Raw genomic sequence first — 17,958 nt, forward strand, 5'->3', positions numbered from 1 at the left:
GATATCAAATGTATCAGAATCGCACACAAATGCTAATATCGCGAGGTATCGCGATCAGTTTATCAATTAAATCTGCAGGCATGTCCTACAATCGATCTGAAATGAGAATATCAGAAATAAAGTGCGTATGCGGAATTCGGAGATATTTCCGATTGCAAAATCAATCGGCGATTACAAAATATTTGAGCTCGAGCTTTAGCATCCGGCTATGGAGAGGGCTGCTCATGGCACGTCTAGCACGCGAATTGCATCCTCGCGACGGCACGCGCGTGCACTCGCGCGTGCAGTGAGCAATAACAACATGCGGTTTCGCTTTCATCTTGCGCAGAGAGGAAGAAGCCCCGATACCATATGGCTCCAGAAGAAACTTGCATAGGATGGCGCCGTCCGCAGGAAGAAAGCTTTCCAGCATGACCGTATTATGTTCTGTGTACCGAGAACACATTGCGAGGAACATGGGACGTCCTACGAGAGACGCCCGTGTAAAAGCAGGGCACGCGATGAGGGCACGTGCCCCCTTTTCTCTTTCGAGCATATCGGCAGCTCCTTTGTGTCGTTGGAAGGACCGGAAACGGGTGTCAATTGTCAGCTACTCGAACACCCGCGACTGAACGCGTCCGGATCCTCTGAGCGAACTCGAGAAGACGCGCTCTTGTGTGTGGTCCTTCGCGAATGGCTTCTTATCAGGATGCGAATGCAACGTGCAGTCAGAGATGTAAATATAGTATTGATTGACGGTTCTATCATATTTGTGCACGTGGCATAGCTTTGCGATAGTAATTCGAGAATGGTACAGATTTCATTGTAAGTATTAACTTCATTTAAAATATAAAATATAATCGAGTTGTCCCTAATTGTGATTTTTCAAACTTAAAAGTGGAGAAATCATATTACTTTTTTAAACGTAATAATATATAATGCAAATAGAAAATGGTTTGAGAAAGATTGACACAGAAAATGGTAATCTTGAATTGTTATTAACTTCTGCTAAATTTATCATCGAACATCTGTTATATAAACCAAAATACATACTTAATTTATTATATAATCAATCACTATCTATTTTCTTTATACAATTTTCTTTGACAAGCCTATCATCCAAATTGATGAACGCATTGTCACAAACGATGAAAGCATTATCGATAAGGTGGAAGTGGATAAATCTGCCGTTACAACGGTAATCTATAAAAGGGGATCACAGAAGATAATCTTGACCCACACTACATGCCATTGCCTCGTCATCATTATTACCGCCATCAATTTCATGCGATGTGGTATCCTCAATTTTATAACCTAAATGCAACAGTTTACTGTTCCGTGAAAATAGAACATAAACCGCGCGCAATGTTGCAGTAATATCCCGGTTTTACTGGTTCCGTTTCATACGGATGAAGGATATTGAGCAAAAAGAAAACTGGTATCCATGGTTTTTATTGTTTTATGGTCTTTCAATTTCTACTGATCATCATTGTAGCTTAGAAGTCAATATCAAAGAGAGAGAAAGATTATTTAACGGAGTTCTATAAAATCTCTTTAAATTGGTGGAGTTATTGACATCGCGATCGACTTGCTCGAAATGTTGCACTCGAGCAATGCAAGTGACAGTGATTGACCCTCCCAAGGAATTCCTGACCTCAGAGCGTCGGGTTCAGAGACTCCGCAGTTGAACTCGGCACGCTCGATTTAACATCGTTCTCTTCCCGACCAGAGGAACCGTGAAAAACGGCGCCTTCATGCTAGTTGCAGATAGGCGGTTCACAGTGGAAAAAATAAGATATAAGAGTCTGTTGTGCGAAGCTCAAATTATGTGTGCCAATTAAGATAAGGGCATCGTAAAGAAACAGACATGCTACCCTTAATTAGTCTCTCTTGTTAACTCATAAATAAGTTAAATAATTATTGCAATGTTTCACAAGAAGGAATTATTATGTAATATACATATATTATAACTTAAAACGTAAAATAATTTAGAATTTATTTTCTTATTATAAATTCTGAGAGACCATCTTACATAATACTATTATAAATTAATGATTTATTTAATTTAATTAGAATTTAATAGAATATAATAGAATTTAATAGAATTTAATAAAACTTTAATGAAAGTCTCAACACGGAGTAATTTCCTTTTCCAAACGATTAGTTAATACTTTCTCCTTTTCTCGTCTTAGCAAGCGTGATTATTTGAGCTCTCATTGGACAATGATAGTAGAACTGAGTTTCTACTATTCGCATTTCTTGCAGCGCGAGAAACGTGATTTCCCAGACTAGTAGACTAGTATCTTCGTACTTGCGGAGACGAGCTCATTACCCAACCCGCGACAGTTATTCCTATTATAGATCGGAGTTATGTAAACCGGACCGTGTGACGATTCCTGGGACAGGAGAAGGAGTCACACGGGCGACGTTCTGCCAACCACCGTCAACTGGAAACCTCACGAAACCTTTCCAGTCACATGCTTTTCCACCGAGCGTGCGAAGTGTGCTTTATTCGGCAATAATTAAGCCTCCCATGGCTTTCGTGACGAGCATTGTCTCGCGCCGGGAAAGTGGCGCGAAAGTAAGAACCCGCAGGAGATATCTGCCGAGAGGTTTCTCAGCAGATCCGCATGGCACGTAATCTCGCGGATCGCTGAATCAGCAGGTGATCCTGAAAGGACGATTTACGTGGGATCAGAGAAAACGGAGAGAGTGGTGATTGTGCTCGGCTCAATCATGAAATCCTGAATTTAATGATTGCGTTCTGGATAAATCGCGTGGGATTAATTAACGAACAATTTGTCGGAATCTCATGTAATTACAAAAAAATTACATGTTAATGTTAGATTTGTTAATTGTGGTTAATAAGTAAGTACATGTTAATGAGTATGTACCGAATGGTAGTTTTAGTTACAACTATCTAATTTTAAGAACAGTATTATATCGATATCACTCACATACTAATAACAATGTGAAAGGCCATTTATTATTACAATTCATGTCATGATTAATTAAAGCCAGTGACATTTGAAATTCTAAATTCCATTGCTCACAACGTTCAAAGTGGCTGATGATGATGTCGCACGATATACCGATCGAATTATATATAATCAGCAGGTCTTTGTTACCACGTGTTGCAGGTGTCGATGGGTATCGGTTTCGTAACTTAAGACAGATAAGCAAAAATAGATATTTTTCAATTAGACATATAGATAAAAATTATCGCATCTGCCCTTTCATTTAACACATTAAAATTTCTTGGATCTGTATTATTCCATGAAATTAAGTTCAGATATGTCAGTATCAGTTAAAGTATAAAAACAACAGCATGAAAGAAAGACTAGAAAGAATGATAATTAGCAGAAAGACTATAAAATAAAGCTATAATACGCCCCGGCGATTCTGGAAACGTCAGTTTCACGCTTTTGAATTGCAATGTAACGCTCGCTGGATCATCTCATGCGAATAATTGTTCGCGCAACATCCAGCATCTTTAAACGTAGTATAGAGCAACGTTCTCCTCCCCGTTTGGAAGCGAGTTTTTGTTTTATGCGATCCTCGCGACCCTTCTTCAACCGGAAGCTGGGAGGATAAACGAGAGGGAACACGTGCTCGAGTAACGACGGTACCTGGAGACTCTGTAAGGAAAAATGGCAGCTGAGGGCCGAAAAGCACGTGCCACGCATGAAAGAGGAGACGCAGGACTCAATGGAGTGTCGGGATAAGAAATTTATTATGCAGTAGACTCCTACCTGGGACACCAATACGCGATGGTAGCCATTGAAACTGCTGTTCATGGGCTACGTGGAGTTGCATGGAAATGAACGTACGCCGTCCATCTCGAATATGCCGAATGTACAGGGTGTTCGCGATATTCTAATACCTTAACAAGATAAAATCGATAAATTATAACTGTATATTAATCAATAAAACTGTTTTTGAAATTTTTAGATATCGATAAAAAATTATGAATGCACAATAGATTCTATTTAAAATATATACATACGCGCGTGTATCAATATTTATGATGCACATTATTTAAAAGTTTTTATCTTGTTAAAAGAATTTGAAAATGATGATGACATATGTCAATTTCAGCGAATTAAAGCATAGTATTGTCGGATGGTCATGCGAAATATGGGATATCTGCAGTATATTGTCCCATGCGAAAGCAAACAGGCCCATAATTTGCTTTTTTCGACACTATCACGTTGCGAGCAATTGAGCACGACCTCGCATTATTCTTGGCATCATTAAAAGTCCAAGCGACATGCAATTCATTGCTTATAATTCGTCCATTAATTTTGCAATCTTCTAATAAAATACAGCGGGCCTGTTATCTCCTCAAGCACAATTTTTCTTTTTATCGCTTAACTTGTCATAGTGAGCGTCAGAGTCGATTTCTCTCTCTTATCGAGCGAAGAATAAATATTATAAATAGACGGTGACATGCGAAAGACAACACGCATTGAGAACAATAAAACTCAACGATCCAGACATCATGCACTATCTCCTAGTTATACCTAATACATGCTGTTACAGAATAAATAGACGTTCATATTTATATTAAAAATCTAAATTAAAATTTTAAATACGTCGAATACAGTTCGATCGTCAAGGTAGATTAGCTGTATTTCTTGTCGACTAATAAGAAATAATAAATTATTAAGAGAACTCATAAAATGTTTTCACTTCAACGCGCTTTCCGTCTTAGAATAAATATTTTAACGTCATTACACAGCAGTAAGACTTTGTTAATTAGAAAGAGGCAAACTCGTTTAAGAGCATTTCCGTTGAAAGGTGTCGCTTACCTTGCTCTGAAATGATACGTATACCGGGTGTCGTTTCAATGAGAATGCTGAGAACCGAGCTACCGATAACGATAAGCTCGCGATAAAGACAACTATATTTAGAACCTCAATGCGCTGCTCAGGCAGAACAGGACGAATCGCGGTGGGAAGTAAGAAGCAAAAAAAAAGGGCAATGGCTGAGTTACCGGTTTTAAATGTGCAGTTAACGGCACGAAGGTCCTAAAGCGTGCAACCATGCGTTCTTCCTTCGCAAAGAAGCAAGTATGGGATTTTTATGGATTCCAGCTAAATTGGATCTCCTCATTACGACGGCATCCCGTGACATATGGCACCCACTATTCTATTCTGCGCTCCACTTTTTGTCACATCGTGCTTTCGATATGGCGCATTAACGGCTAAGTTTCGGGACTTCCTCCATTTCTTTGAATTCCTCAATGTGGTTGCCCCATTATGGCTTCGATTTACAGAATCTTTAGGGCGATGTGTAAAAATACAACCGTTTTCCTTGTCCCGACTTAATGAGTATAAAAAAAACGAAGTCGCCGGACGACTTGTCTCTAATATATAATTATGATTCGTTTTAAAAGATAATAAATTAAATTTTAAAAACCAAGAGTATGTGTGTATGGAATAAAACATGCATAACATTTAAAATACATGCATATAACAAGAGTTTTTATTATGTTCTTTGCATACAATAATATCACAATAACTGTGAGGATAAATATGCAACGTGTCTAAAAGATCGCTGAAAAGGTTTGTCTTAATATTTCTTATCGTATCGCAAAGTTAACGTAAGTTAGCGAATCACGTCATTTCAATGGCAAAGAACTCCATGCAGCATCCGATTACCAGCTGTAACGTAAAATCAAGGGCACAAAGCCAGTCTGCACGTTATCACAAAATTCCTTTATGTGCGCTATTATAAGCAGTAACGATGATATCATTGATCACATTATGCAAGGTGAGTTGCACGCTGATACTCTTCGAGACGATAGGAGGAATATATTTCGTAGAACGAAACGCTCATTACAAGTCCTGACATAATAATATAACTTAGATAGACTGTGACGGTAGTTTTCACGGTGATAAAAATCATTAAGGCGGTGTTTCTGACGAGGGTGTCAATCGCACGAGCCAAGCAATACTCTTAACTCGAAAAAAGTGCCGCACCGAAATATCTCGAGGCATATTTCTGTCCGCCCTCGTATAACCGGGTGTGAGATATTGGAGCATACTCCTCGTAACGGCGTGTCATGCGTCCTTTCTGATCCTGATGAGGCGCAGGCCTTGCTTTGACACTCGCATCTTCCACCTATCGCAATATTTTTCTTTTCATTAGCCGCCAATCAGATGAAAACACGATCCCTCGATTATGAGATCGTCTGCGATGTACTTTTTAACGCAGTGAGTTCGTTAATGAACAGTTGTTTTAAAAAATCTCTACTTATTTCAATTTTATTGCAAGGTGATTGAATTTATGATACTTTCTCTCTCCTTATCTTTAGTCTTATACAGCACTTAACAAAAGGACAGGAAGCATCATTCATATGAATTCAGAATCAATGATTCATAACGATCTTTGCACCTCTTATCCGCGTCCAGTTAAGAAAGATGTTTAAGGAAAAAAATGTGCACGCGTACTAAAGCAATTTGCGTAAATGGCATTAATAATGAGTAAGCGCATTGGAATTTCAACTGCTGAATCAGAAATTTCGCTGCATCTATACACAGAGAGAAAACACACACAGTTCGTGAGATGAAAATCTTTCTGCAGTCAGACCGCACTGTTGTATATTTAAACCAACGTTGTGTATCTTCGGCTTTCTTGGGATGGTACTTGTTAGACCCAGCTACGATATATCCCTATCGATTCTCGGTCGTCGTAAAACTCCATCAGGAATTCCGCAGCGAGTTTATCCATTCAATTCGTTCCTTTTATACAAGTATGCGCGTAGAACGAAATTGATATATTTTTATATGTTGTAATAATTTCGTATGGTATTTATACATCTGTCTAAAAATTTGGCTTATTTCTAGAAAGAACCCTACAGTAGATCTCATAAATATTGCAAATCATTTCCTTTAGAAATCCAGCACACCAGCATTATCTTCTTTCGAAAATTCCGACATTTCACAATAAGGCGAAATGTAACAGTAACCTCAACTTAATATGCGATTGCGCCAGTATGCAATAAGCGCCATTGTTGACATTGTAATAAGCACATTGAAGGCGTAATCCCACGATTGTCGTCGAAACGTGTTTAATTCGCACGGTACAGGCTTAACCGGATCCCTACGGGGCCAGCTGGATTTCGTAATTCAAGTTCCGGTTTCCTGCGATGATTTCGATTTATACTTTAGCGAAACTACCTTCCGCAGATTAGTATAGAGGCACATTCGAATCATATGCTTGTGCGCGCTTGTAAAGCGCGTTTCGAATCAAAAGACTTTCGACAGGGTGATAAAAGCGTACGACTGGCTCGTAAAGTCTCGAAAACTCGTGTTTCAAGGGAAGACCCTTCGCGTGTAAACATGTGCTCGCGACATCAGAGCTGACGTTTAGCTGATTTGTGTGACATTGATAATTGGACAACTTTTGTAAAGTTAGCACCTTATTTTCAGAATTTTAATGTACCTATATAATTCAAAGAGATTTTGATATAATTCAGGTATATTTGACGTGATTTCAATTTTTTGCTAAAAACTCCTAATTCTTAATATGTTCCTAAAAGACGTGAAATGCTAATTGTATATTTTTGTTACATCATAATTGCATTTAATAACTTTTCTATTTCAACCAGAATTAATTTCAATCGTAATATCTTCTGATAAAATTATTTATTCTCATCTCAGACAAAATTATATTTTAACGCAGTGTCTACGCAAAGATGCTATATTAATATGAATATTAACGCATGCGAGTAGGCATCTGCGAACGGGGTGATCTGGTGTCTGGTTTATTTTTGGTGTACGTATCCCCTCATAACCAGTCGTATCTGAAGGGTTGATAGCGTTTTATGATGCACGCGTGGGCAACGCCGGTTTCCGAGTTAATTATGGACTAATTGTCAAGACTCGCGTCTTTGGAACTTCTTGCTGTGCCGCTATGCCATCAAAACAGGACGTCTTCCTTCCTGTTGCTACTGAATTTAACTTAACCCGAAAAGGACTATTTTCTATCCCTCCAAAAGAGTGTACTTTTTTAAAATATTTATTATCACGAATATCATGTTTCTCAATTATTTTTTAGTAACGATATTATAATATATGTCATTTTTACAACACTATTAGTAATTGTTTAGATCTTAGTAAAATAACTATTAATAATATGAATATACTTCTGAATATTTATAGAAAAAATTTCTAATTTTTGTTGCAGACCACCATCAAAGTCTATGCCAATTGCTTGCGGCCAGACATCGAATACAAGACCTTGAGCATTACTTACGAAACGACCTGTCGCGAGGTCGTGCAAAATCTTTTGAATAAGTATCGTATGAGACACCGTGACCCTCGGTTGTTTTATCTGACCATGGAGGTGACTGTGAGGAGAGCCAATGTGCGCACCATCCTGCCGCTCGACGAGGACGCGAGACCAGCAGTCTTACAATCCTGCCATCCTCGCGGAGATTCCAAGTACGTTCCCTGTCTGCCTTTGTACTTGACCACTGGCCCTTCATCGGTTTCGGTCGGCTTCGTGACATAATTTCAGGGCTCGTGACCGTAAATACGTCCCGCGAACCTCTGGGCACGAGCTAACAATGGCCGATGTCCTGCGCGTCGCTTGCTGATATAATTCTTGGACGCAAGTGGTCGCGCGTGGGTCGCTATAATTTTTTTACATACAATTCTCGGGGAACGTGGCTATCTGATTTTACGAAACAGCATAGAATTTACGGAATTTTATGGTGCAGCATTTGATCGTGAACACCGTAGATTGAAAAAGCACATAGGACATTTTGAGGATTCCACGAAGATTCGTATTAAATACGCAATATAAATATGTCTCAGTTATCACATGATATAGTACTGTGGTAAATGAAAAAATTATTACAATTTACTAACTTTTGAAAAGAATAGAGTTACCATAATTATGATGATAAGAATAATCCATTTACTAAGGAATTCCGACGCGACTGATGTTTTCTTGGTAGTTTGGAACTTCCGGCGTGCGACTGTACACGTAACACAGGACGACAGTATTTGTCTCTCGGCACAAACCGGTGCTTTTATGTAGAAGTAATGCTCATTCGTGTCCTTTAAACTCACCGACTTCTACCAGTGTCGCAGAATCTCTGGTGCATAAACTTATGTGCTTACATATGCCTCCGTCTCGTTTGCAGGTTTTCGTTGCAGACGCGCCGTGGCGGACTCGTCAAAATATACGACAGCGCACTCATGTCCGGGGTAAATAAATTTTTCTTCTTCCACAAATAAGCAAGCGTAACAGACTGCATTTTAACATTAATAAACTAAACTTTAATAAAGAATTTTAAGAAAAAAATAATTACGATTTAGAATGAACTGTATTATAGAATTCATTTAGATGTTATAATAAAAAAGTTTTTAAAAATATTGCAATCTTCACTGAATAATTTTATGCTTACGGTTCGCAGTCTAAGTACAAGAGCCTTTTGGTCTCGGAGCAGACCACCGTAGACGAGTTGATCCAGATGCTGCTAAGTTGCTACAGCTCCAAGGAAGCAGTGGAGCAGTTCTCTCTCTACGAGGTCTGCGAAGGTGAAGAGTACCAAAGGAAATTACATCCTGATGATTCCCCGCTCAAGGTTACACAACGCTGGACAAGCGTGGATCGACATCTTCGTATTAGGCGCAATCCAGATTATAATCAACACAGACGGAAGGTATTACACGCAACATTTAGTGCCTGATTGCTGTATAAATCGTATCTTCTTAAAGTTTTGCGCAAATATGTTTAATGTGATATTTTTACAAAAACTTTACTCTTCTAATTTCTAAAATTTAGTAATTATATGATAATTACTGCAGAGTTTAGAAAAAGTAAGAAATTTAATGTAATATTCTATCACGTTCTTAATCTTGAAGGAATATTTTCCGTGGGAAAAATGCATAGATGATCATTTATAAAGTTTTACTTACAAAGACATGATATCTTCCTCGTGAGTCATCTTCAGCGCCTTCTCTACTGATCGATCAATACAGAACAGAGAAACGTATTACACATTCAAACAAAGAGATCGTAGTCGTCGAATGCAATCCGCATAATTACACCGCCGACGGAATTATTCATAAGAGCTTAATAGAAAGTCAAATCCATTACACAATCGATGTCGTTTCAGAGCATGTGGGCGTCGGATTCGAGCATCACCATGGCGATGTCGAGACTGGATCTCCGCGATACTCTTCCTACCCATTACAACTCGAGGATTGACAATAACAATCATCTGAGTTTGCATCATCTTGCTGGAAAAACCAGCGTTATCGTAAACAACAACAACAATAACAACAATAACATTCATCGAGATCAACATCACTCGTCGTTAGGTTCCATCAATAAATCGCCGCGAATTGTCTTGCCCCACACCCCGGATCGTTCGCAGGTGCAGCGAATGCAGCTTCCGCAAAGCGTTCCATCAACGCCGCTCTCATCGAAGCACTTGACTGCTTCTTCCTACGCCGATTACGAAAATTATATTTATATATAAGAGTGCATGCTTATCAAGAGGGCTTGTCAAGTAAGCCGAGTCGTTCATGAACTTGCATAAATAAAAATCGAACAAATTACTGTATTGATCGCGAAAATTTGTCTCGCGAAACGGTTACAGTTACCAGAGGCTTTTTGGAAGCACGAAGAACCATGCGTCGTGATTATTCAGTAGCGATTGTCTTCGCGTGCGAGTTAGATCTTCAGTACTGTGCGCAGTATCGATCGACAAACAAATCTTATTGAGTTAGAAAGGAGCTGATGGATTTTTAACTGGATGCATTTCTTACTTGATTTGATTAATCTTGCTTGATACAGCACATTGTTTCTTCATGAAAATTTACATCAAAGAGGAACATAATAATTTTTTCGATTGAGTATTAAGATGTTTGGATAATAGTTAAGGAGTGCACTAAATGTATTTATGACAATTAAAAATCACTATGAATCTTAGTCTTATTTCAGTATATCTGTCGCAGTTTTCTAAATGAAATGGTGAAGAAGAATTAAATGGCAATATTTATAGCTTATATTTCGGCTTATTGAAGGTGAGCAAAGTTCACCGTTGAACAAAGAGAATTTACGATATTAATTAGTTAGTGAGGGAAATTTGTACCAAAGGTAGACGTAGGAAATTTTATACATGTAGTATACAGGGTGTCCCGGGTTTTAACCGACAAACTGCGGGAGCATATTTTACTAGTGGAAATAAGAAAAAATTCTTATATCAAGTTTGCTTAGAAATGCTTTGTTACAAAGTTATAAACCAATATTGAAAAGAAATATGAGATAAGTAACAACGGATTTTTTCACAAAAATAAAAATTATGTACGCAATGATTTAGTGACGCATTTCAAAATGTTGTCCTTGCACATCGATACAAGCTAGACATCGACGTAGTACAGAATTTGTTACGGTACGACATTCCTGAAAATTTTGTTGCATCTCAGTAACTGAATTAGTAATTCGTTGCTTTAAATCTTCAAGCGAGATTACTTCTGTACTGTAAACTTTATTTTTTAAAGTTGCCCATAAATAAAAATCAAGAGGCGTTAAATCGGGCGATCTTGGAGGCCAGAAAACCGGTCCTCCTCGACCAATCCACCTATGAGCGTAATGTTCATCTAACCAGTTTCTAACTTGTCTAGCATAGTGCGATGGACAACCGTCTAACTGTATCCAGCTGTTTTGGCGAAACTGCAGTAGCACATTTTCCATCAAAATTGGTACATGTGAATACACATAACATAAACATCTTCGACCTTCCAAATTCTACACTATGTTCCGTTGTTACTTATCTCATATTTCTTTTCAATATTGGTTTATAACTTTGTAATAAAGCATTTCTAAGCAAACTCGATATAAGAATTTTTTCTTATTTCCACTAGTAGAATATGCTCCCGCAGTTTGTCGGTTAAAACTCGGGACACCCTGTATATATACATATACATAAAAATAAATAATATATGTGCTGCATTCGTAGAAATATGCGGCGCTCATCAAGCCTGAATTGATTATTATAATTTTTATAAACATTCGTTTAACGTTCGCAAAAGAAATATCTATATTATCTTGAGAATTATTGTTTTATCTTTTTATTATATAAATTATATAAACTTGTGAAAAAATTTTAACAATATCGATAAACCCGTGTAATTGCATAATCTAAAAGTTAGGCATAGCAGGTTTTAAAATCGCGAATGTCAAAAAAGATTGTATTATTATTTATTTATATAAAATGTAAGGTGTTTAGTTAAGTTCGTACGAAAAAATGATTCTAAATTATTGTTAATTCCTATCGTCCACCCAAAATTTTGTGCAATTTGGCCAAACAGGATACTGGAAATTCCTTGCATGTAAATATTACGGGCGAGAGGAAAATATTTAAGTAACACTCACTGTTATCGCCTTAATTAGCACTATTGTGAGAAATTGTAATAACCACTTTCAGTAGTACATATATATATACATATCGTTCCTTCTTAATCACTTATTATAGGAAATATAACTTAGAAGACGTTAGACATGCTGGCTCATGATTATCAATCGCAAATACATTTCTTTCGCTTTCGCGAGGCCAGACAATTCTGTCGCGATAAAGCTGATCAACTGTAAAACAATTTTAATGTGAAATTGTGCGAAACACTTTGAGAGTTACTATCCGATAACGGCGAATCAGGTGATTTCTTCGTTTCCACATGGAGGAAATGAATGAAGATCACTTCATGCCTTGTCGCCGCGCTGTGCGTTTAATATTTTATTTTGCCAAAGAGTCGGTACGATACGTATATAAAAGTATAGAGTAACACGCGCATCGAACACAGCAGCTGAATGTGCATTTGTACAAGAAGTTTTGATATGTATGTCGTCAGCGAAGGTGTGCGACATGGTTCCACGCCGCACTCATTGTATTGAATTAATGTACCTACGTAGAGTGTAAATATTTTTTGTATTGTCCGTTTATATTTTATAGGAGAGAGTATCGAATAATGATTTATATATGTGTCCTGAATTTATGTCCGTGTTCTTATTTCACCTTATATGTGTAATAACAAAGCGTCGAAATTTATGACATTTTGCGATAAAATATTTTATTAGAGATTTCAAACTGCGTTATTTTCTTGATGATGTGCTAAAAAAAAAGTATAAAGGAGAAGTTTTACTTAAGATAAAAGATTAATGCACACGAAATCAATTGCAAATCGTCTCAACGTCTCGGGATGGAAGCTTTCTGCACTTTAAGTATAAAAATGTCAATAACAAATAATTACATTATTGCCTAAAAATGTTTATCTACCGTTGCATCAAATATCTTTCTTTATACTTCTAATATACATATTTATTTTTTTCGAATACACATCATTAAAATACTTCTCAATTGGTCGGGGACGATCTGTACAGGGAACAATACAATGCGTCGGCGTCATGTGATGATAAAAATTTTATTTACAAATGCGACAAATGTAGGAATTCGGGTACCAGTGACATGCGGGAGAGAAGCGATCGTCTACAGTGACGATGTAGTCGCTATCCTTTCTCGCTTGTCCATATTCTTACGCTTGTTATCTCTCCGAGACATCACTGGCAAAGGAGAGAATCACTGAGATGTAACAATAATAATTTTTACATTAAATACGATTAAAGTCTAGCTATTTTAAGGGCTATGCGGAACTACAATAATAGAAATATTTGGTTTCTCAAGGGAGAGGTTCGTTCAGGATCTCTTCAGGAGGGGAAGGGAATAGGTAAGAAGTAGGTGGGACGTGTCGGGGGCTGGGAATATACTTCTTTCTCGTTTAAGTTTCAAGGGATAACATCACAGTATTGACATTTCAACATTGAAACGATCAGAGCATCTCGTCCCTCGAAAATCACTGAAACATTCATCGAGTTTCTGCCCGCTCGCGGGATACTCTACTTCGACGTTCGAACAAGGAGCGAGTAGTCCTCGTCGCGATCGTTTGAGGACTCTCGAGGAACGCGCTGCAACGGCCGTAGCGCTTTTCATTTGCTATAGAACAATTTACAATATCTTGTTAATTAGACGTCTCAATTCCGTCTCTGAACAACTGCACGTACTATACGCAAGCTGCGTTCTCTCCACTTATTTACGTTCACTCGCTCGCTCACACACACACACACACGCGCACATATTTTCTCTTCCTTTTCTCTCTTGATCTGTGCCTTGCACTCACACCTTGCGATTATTACAATTAGACAATCGGATAACAGCAACGTGATTGACACAATCCAACGCAATGTCTTACACATATTCTTCTGTTTCTCACATTCTCTCTTTTTCTCCCTCGCTCTTTCTTCATTATCAGTGCAACAATAGTGAAATAAAGTTCTCTTCTTCAAGGAAAACAAATGGATCACGAGTAGTACACATGGCATCTTACCGTGTGCTGAAATATTTTCTGCACGTTTATCAGTGAGTGACACTGAACCCACTCTTTTGTGTGACAGATAATATAGATAATATACAGAGAAATCTTTGATCCGACGAACCAGCCACAAAAGGGAATTATCAAGGACGCTCGCACGTGCACAAAGTCTATCAGTCCTTCGATACGATTCCTACATACGCGACGAAATTGCATCTGATCTTGCACAACCGCTAGCCGGCCCGAATCGACGATAATCTCTCGTAATACATGCATGAAAAGTTCAAATTATGTGGTATTGAAGAAATTATGCGCCACTAACATGTATTTAGAAACGCTGTTTTGCCTTTTTATAATTATAGTAAGACAGACTTATAAAAGAAGCCATACTGCATTCTCAAACAACCATAGAGAATTACAAATTAATGATGCGAGAGTGTGTCGCTAGAATATTCTTAATTATTACTGACTTAATAAAATTTGTTATTGTAACTAACTTTTTTTAATGCATATTTATTTAAGAGTAAAAAACACATCGGTTTGGGCCAGTACATGATACCGCCGCAAATCTTACAATTTCATTTCCTCTCTTCGCTATATAGATATACTTTCGGAACCACATTATACTTCCAACAATATTACAGCGAACGCTTTTAAGGCTCGATACAAGGACAGGCATTTCGCAATTTTAATCGAGGGATTCACATTGGCCAAATGTCCGTTTCGCTGTATTTTCGATTGCGAGGACACTTGAGGCCTGTGCTGAATCCTCGTTTGGACCTTTCAACCATATGGGGTTGCATTCAGTGAACACGTCGATGGGACGAACGAGGGAAATCGTCGTCGACGACTCACATTATCAGCATCGCATGCTGTAAAGCGACAAATAAATCCAAAAAAATTAGTGGACTTTAATTCCGACTAATCGTAAATTATCCTATCTTAATAAGTACTTAAGAATTTGTATAATGGAACTTATTTTATCACCATCGTTTATCGACTGCACTCGAGACTAGAATTATTTTACAAACATGTACTATGGGATTAATCAAATAATTAGCAAGCAATCAAGAGTTTTCTTCGCGCATAATACGTCAACAGTAATAATCTGTCGTCTCGAAGAGATCTCTCGATCGTTCCGACAATCCATCGTTTCGACAATCAAACCGATCGTCGCCAAACGATTTCGCCACACACAATAAATTCGCTAAAATTTTACACCCGCACACATCGTATAAAATCGAATTAGACTAATAAGTAGCTCCGAAATTTCCAATCCGCTATTCGAAGCTAAAAGTGGTCTCCTAATCCTGTCACTTCACGAATCCGCGTGCACACGGTCCGACAAACTAGTTAGTAGAAGCAGTAATCGTTTAATTATTAATACAGGTAGCATTAATTAATTGTTACGCTTTATTCCCGCGTACCAGCAAAGAAAATTATTTGAATCCAAAACTTCGAGTGTATCAATTGCGCGCGAGCAAGTTAGAAGCGCTCGCCGACAAAGCAATAAGATGGAAGTAATTAATTAAGCGTATAATTATTATCATATGTGCACACAATGCGAGCCAACAAACCAAATTCCACGCAGTTATCAAGTCAATTCGCGCCCTACACGCGCACAATATGCATACAACATCAAAGGTTCATCCTCGCACTTCAGCCTTCGTCTCCTCTTTCACCTAACGTCGATAGAGTCAGTTTAGTCTTCAGAAAATTCGTATGTTCCCAATTCGACTTTCAGTGTGTTTCGTCTTGCCTATGATCATCCTCGACTAAAGTCAAAACTTCTTATCTAGCATAACGCTTAGATGACGGGTTCTCTATACGTAAATGTGTTTTGTACAAATCGCCCATGCTGCGATCGAGTCGTCAAATTTTGAAGAACTGAAGAATCGACGTGATTCTTTTTAAATATAATCCAAGATTACTTAAACTAATATAAAATAGACCATTTATCATAAAACAGTATATTTATATTTAAAATTTATTTGAAATAAATCTAACTCGGAGAACATCTCATTAGTAATATTTCATCAGTATCCTACGAAGAATTCTATTCGCTTCAAAATTCGACGACGTACAATTTTCGTTCCAACGAGATTTAATCGATCGTGCAGCTACACGCGAAAGCTACGAGCGTCAATCTAAGCAATTATGAGCGAAGGAGATGTAGATGTTTTTAAGATCGCTTTTCTTTCTTTCCCTCTCTCTCTCTCTCTCTCTCTCTCTCTCTCTCTCTCTCTCTCTCTCTCTTTTCATCAAGGTATACGCTGAATTCTCGGCGCTTTTTTTAGCGCTACGTTAGATCAAACCTTATCAACAATATCGAAAGTAATAAGGGGATCGATCAAAATCGCTAAGCTTTAAATTTAAATCCGATGAGACATTTTCACTGCAGATATTTTCTCTAAAGAAATGTTTTCATATGTGTTCATGTATATACAGGGTGAGGCACCTAAAACAAGCCACCTGAATATCTCGGCTGTTATTGGTGATAGAAAAAAATGTGTTAGATCAAACTTGCATGGTTTCGAGGGACACATAATTTGTTCTAAATAATTTTTTATTAGGTGGACGCGTAGAGGTCATATGAAGGTCAACTTCGTTTTTTTAAATGGTATATGTTTTTTTACGTACCATCTAGTAGAGCGTTTGAAGATACGCACATTGATCTACGGGTCAAAATCAATCAAGGTCACTGAAGGCTAAAATTTCTAAGTGCTAGAACTTTTTCATTTCTGAATTTACGGTATTTTTAATAGCAGAGAACTCTAGGCAATATAAAAAATAATGATATCAACAACTCAGAACTTCTCGGAAAAGAAAAAATTTCTAAGGGCTAGAACTTTTTCATTTCTGAGTTTACGGTATTTTCAATAGCAGGGAACTCTAGGCAATATAAAAAGAATGATATCATCAACTCAGAACTTCTCGGAAAAGAAAAAATTTCTAAGGGCTAGAACTTTTTCATTTCTGAGTTTACGGTATTTTCAATAGCAGGGAACTCTAGGCAATATAAAAAGAATGATATCATCAACTCAGAACTTCTCGGACAAGAAAACATTTCTAAGGGCTAGAACTTTTTCATTTCTGAGTTTACAGTATTTTTAATAGCAGAGAACTCTAGGTAATATAAAGTAAATTATTTTCCCTTGCAGTTGGCCTTTAGTGACCTTGAATGATTTTGACCCATAGATCAATGTGCGCATCTTCAAACGCTCTACTAGATGGTACGTAAAAAAACATATCATACCATTTAAAAAAACGAAGTTGACCTTCATATGACCTCTACGCGTCCACCTAATAAAAAACTATTTAGAACAAATTATGTGTCCCTCGAAACCATGCAAGTTTGGTCTGACACAATTTTTTCTATCACCAATAACAGCCGAGATATTCAGGTGGCCTGTTTTAGGTGCCTCACCCTGTATATCATATGTGAATGAGCTAATGTACTCATAGATGTATGAACCTCCATCGTCGCTCTTATCTTGAGAATTACAAAATATTATAAAAATCTTGACAATGAAAGTGTTCGTAAAATATGAATTGCAGAATTATGATTATAGCGCATAGCTTCGCTCGGACA

General features: G+C 37.6%; 1 protein-coding gene across 1 annotated transcript in view; it reads left to right on the plus strand.

The window, feature by feature from the left end:
- The window catches only part of LOC105282113, a 28,788-nt gene extending 17,812 nt beyond the window's left edge, over window positions 1-10,976 (plus strand). The window contains exons 3-6 of the mRNA XM_011343845.3: window positions 8,173-8,429; window positions 9,137-9,200; window positions 9,410-9,658; window positions 10,115-10,976. Coding sequence (XP_011342147.1) covers window positions 8,173-8,429; window positions 9,137-9,200; window positions 9,410-9,658; window positions 10,115-10,480 — 936 coding nt within the window. The 3' untranslated portion in view covers window positions 10,481-10,976. The remainder of the gene's footprint in view (window positions 1-8,172; window positions 8,430-9,136; window positions 9,201-9,409; window positions 9,659-10,114) is intronic.
- Window positions 10,977-17,958: the final 6,982 nt, after the last annotated feature.

This window comes from Ooceraea biroi, chromosome 7, assembly GCF_003672135.1.
Source record: "Ooceraea biroi isolate clonal line C1 chromosome 7, Obir_v5.4, whole genome shotgun sequence".
NCBI lineage: Eukaryota > Metazoa > Arthropoda > Insecta > Hymenoptera > Formicidae > Ooceraea > Ooceraea biroi.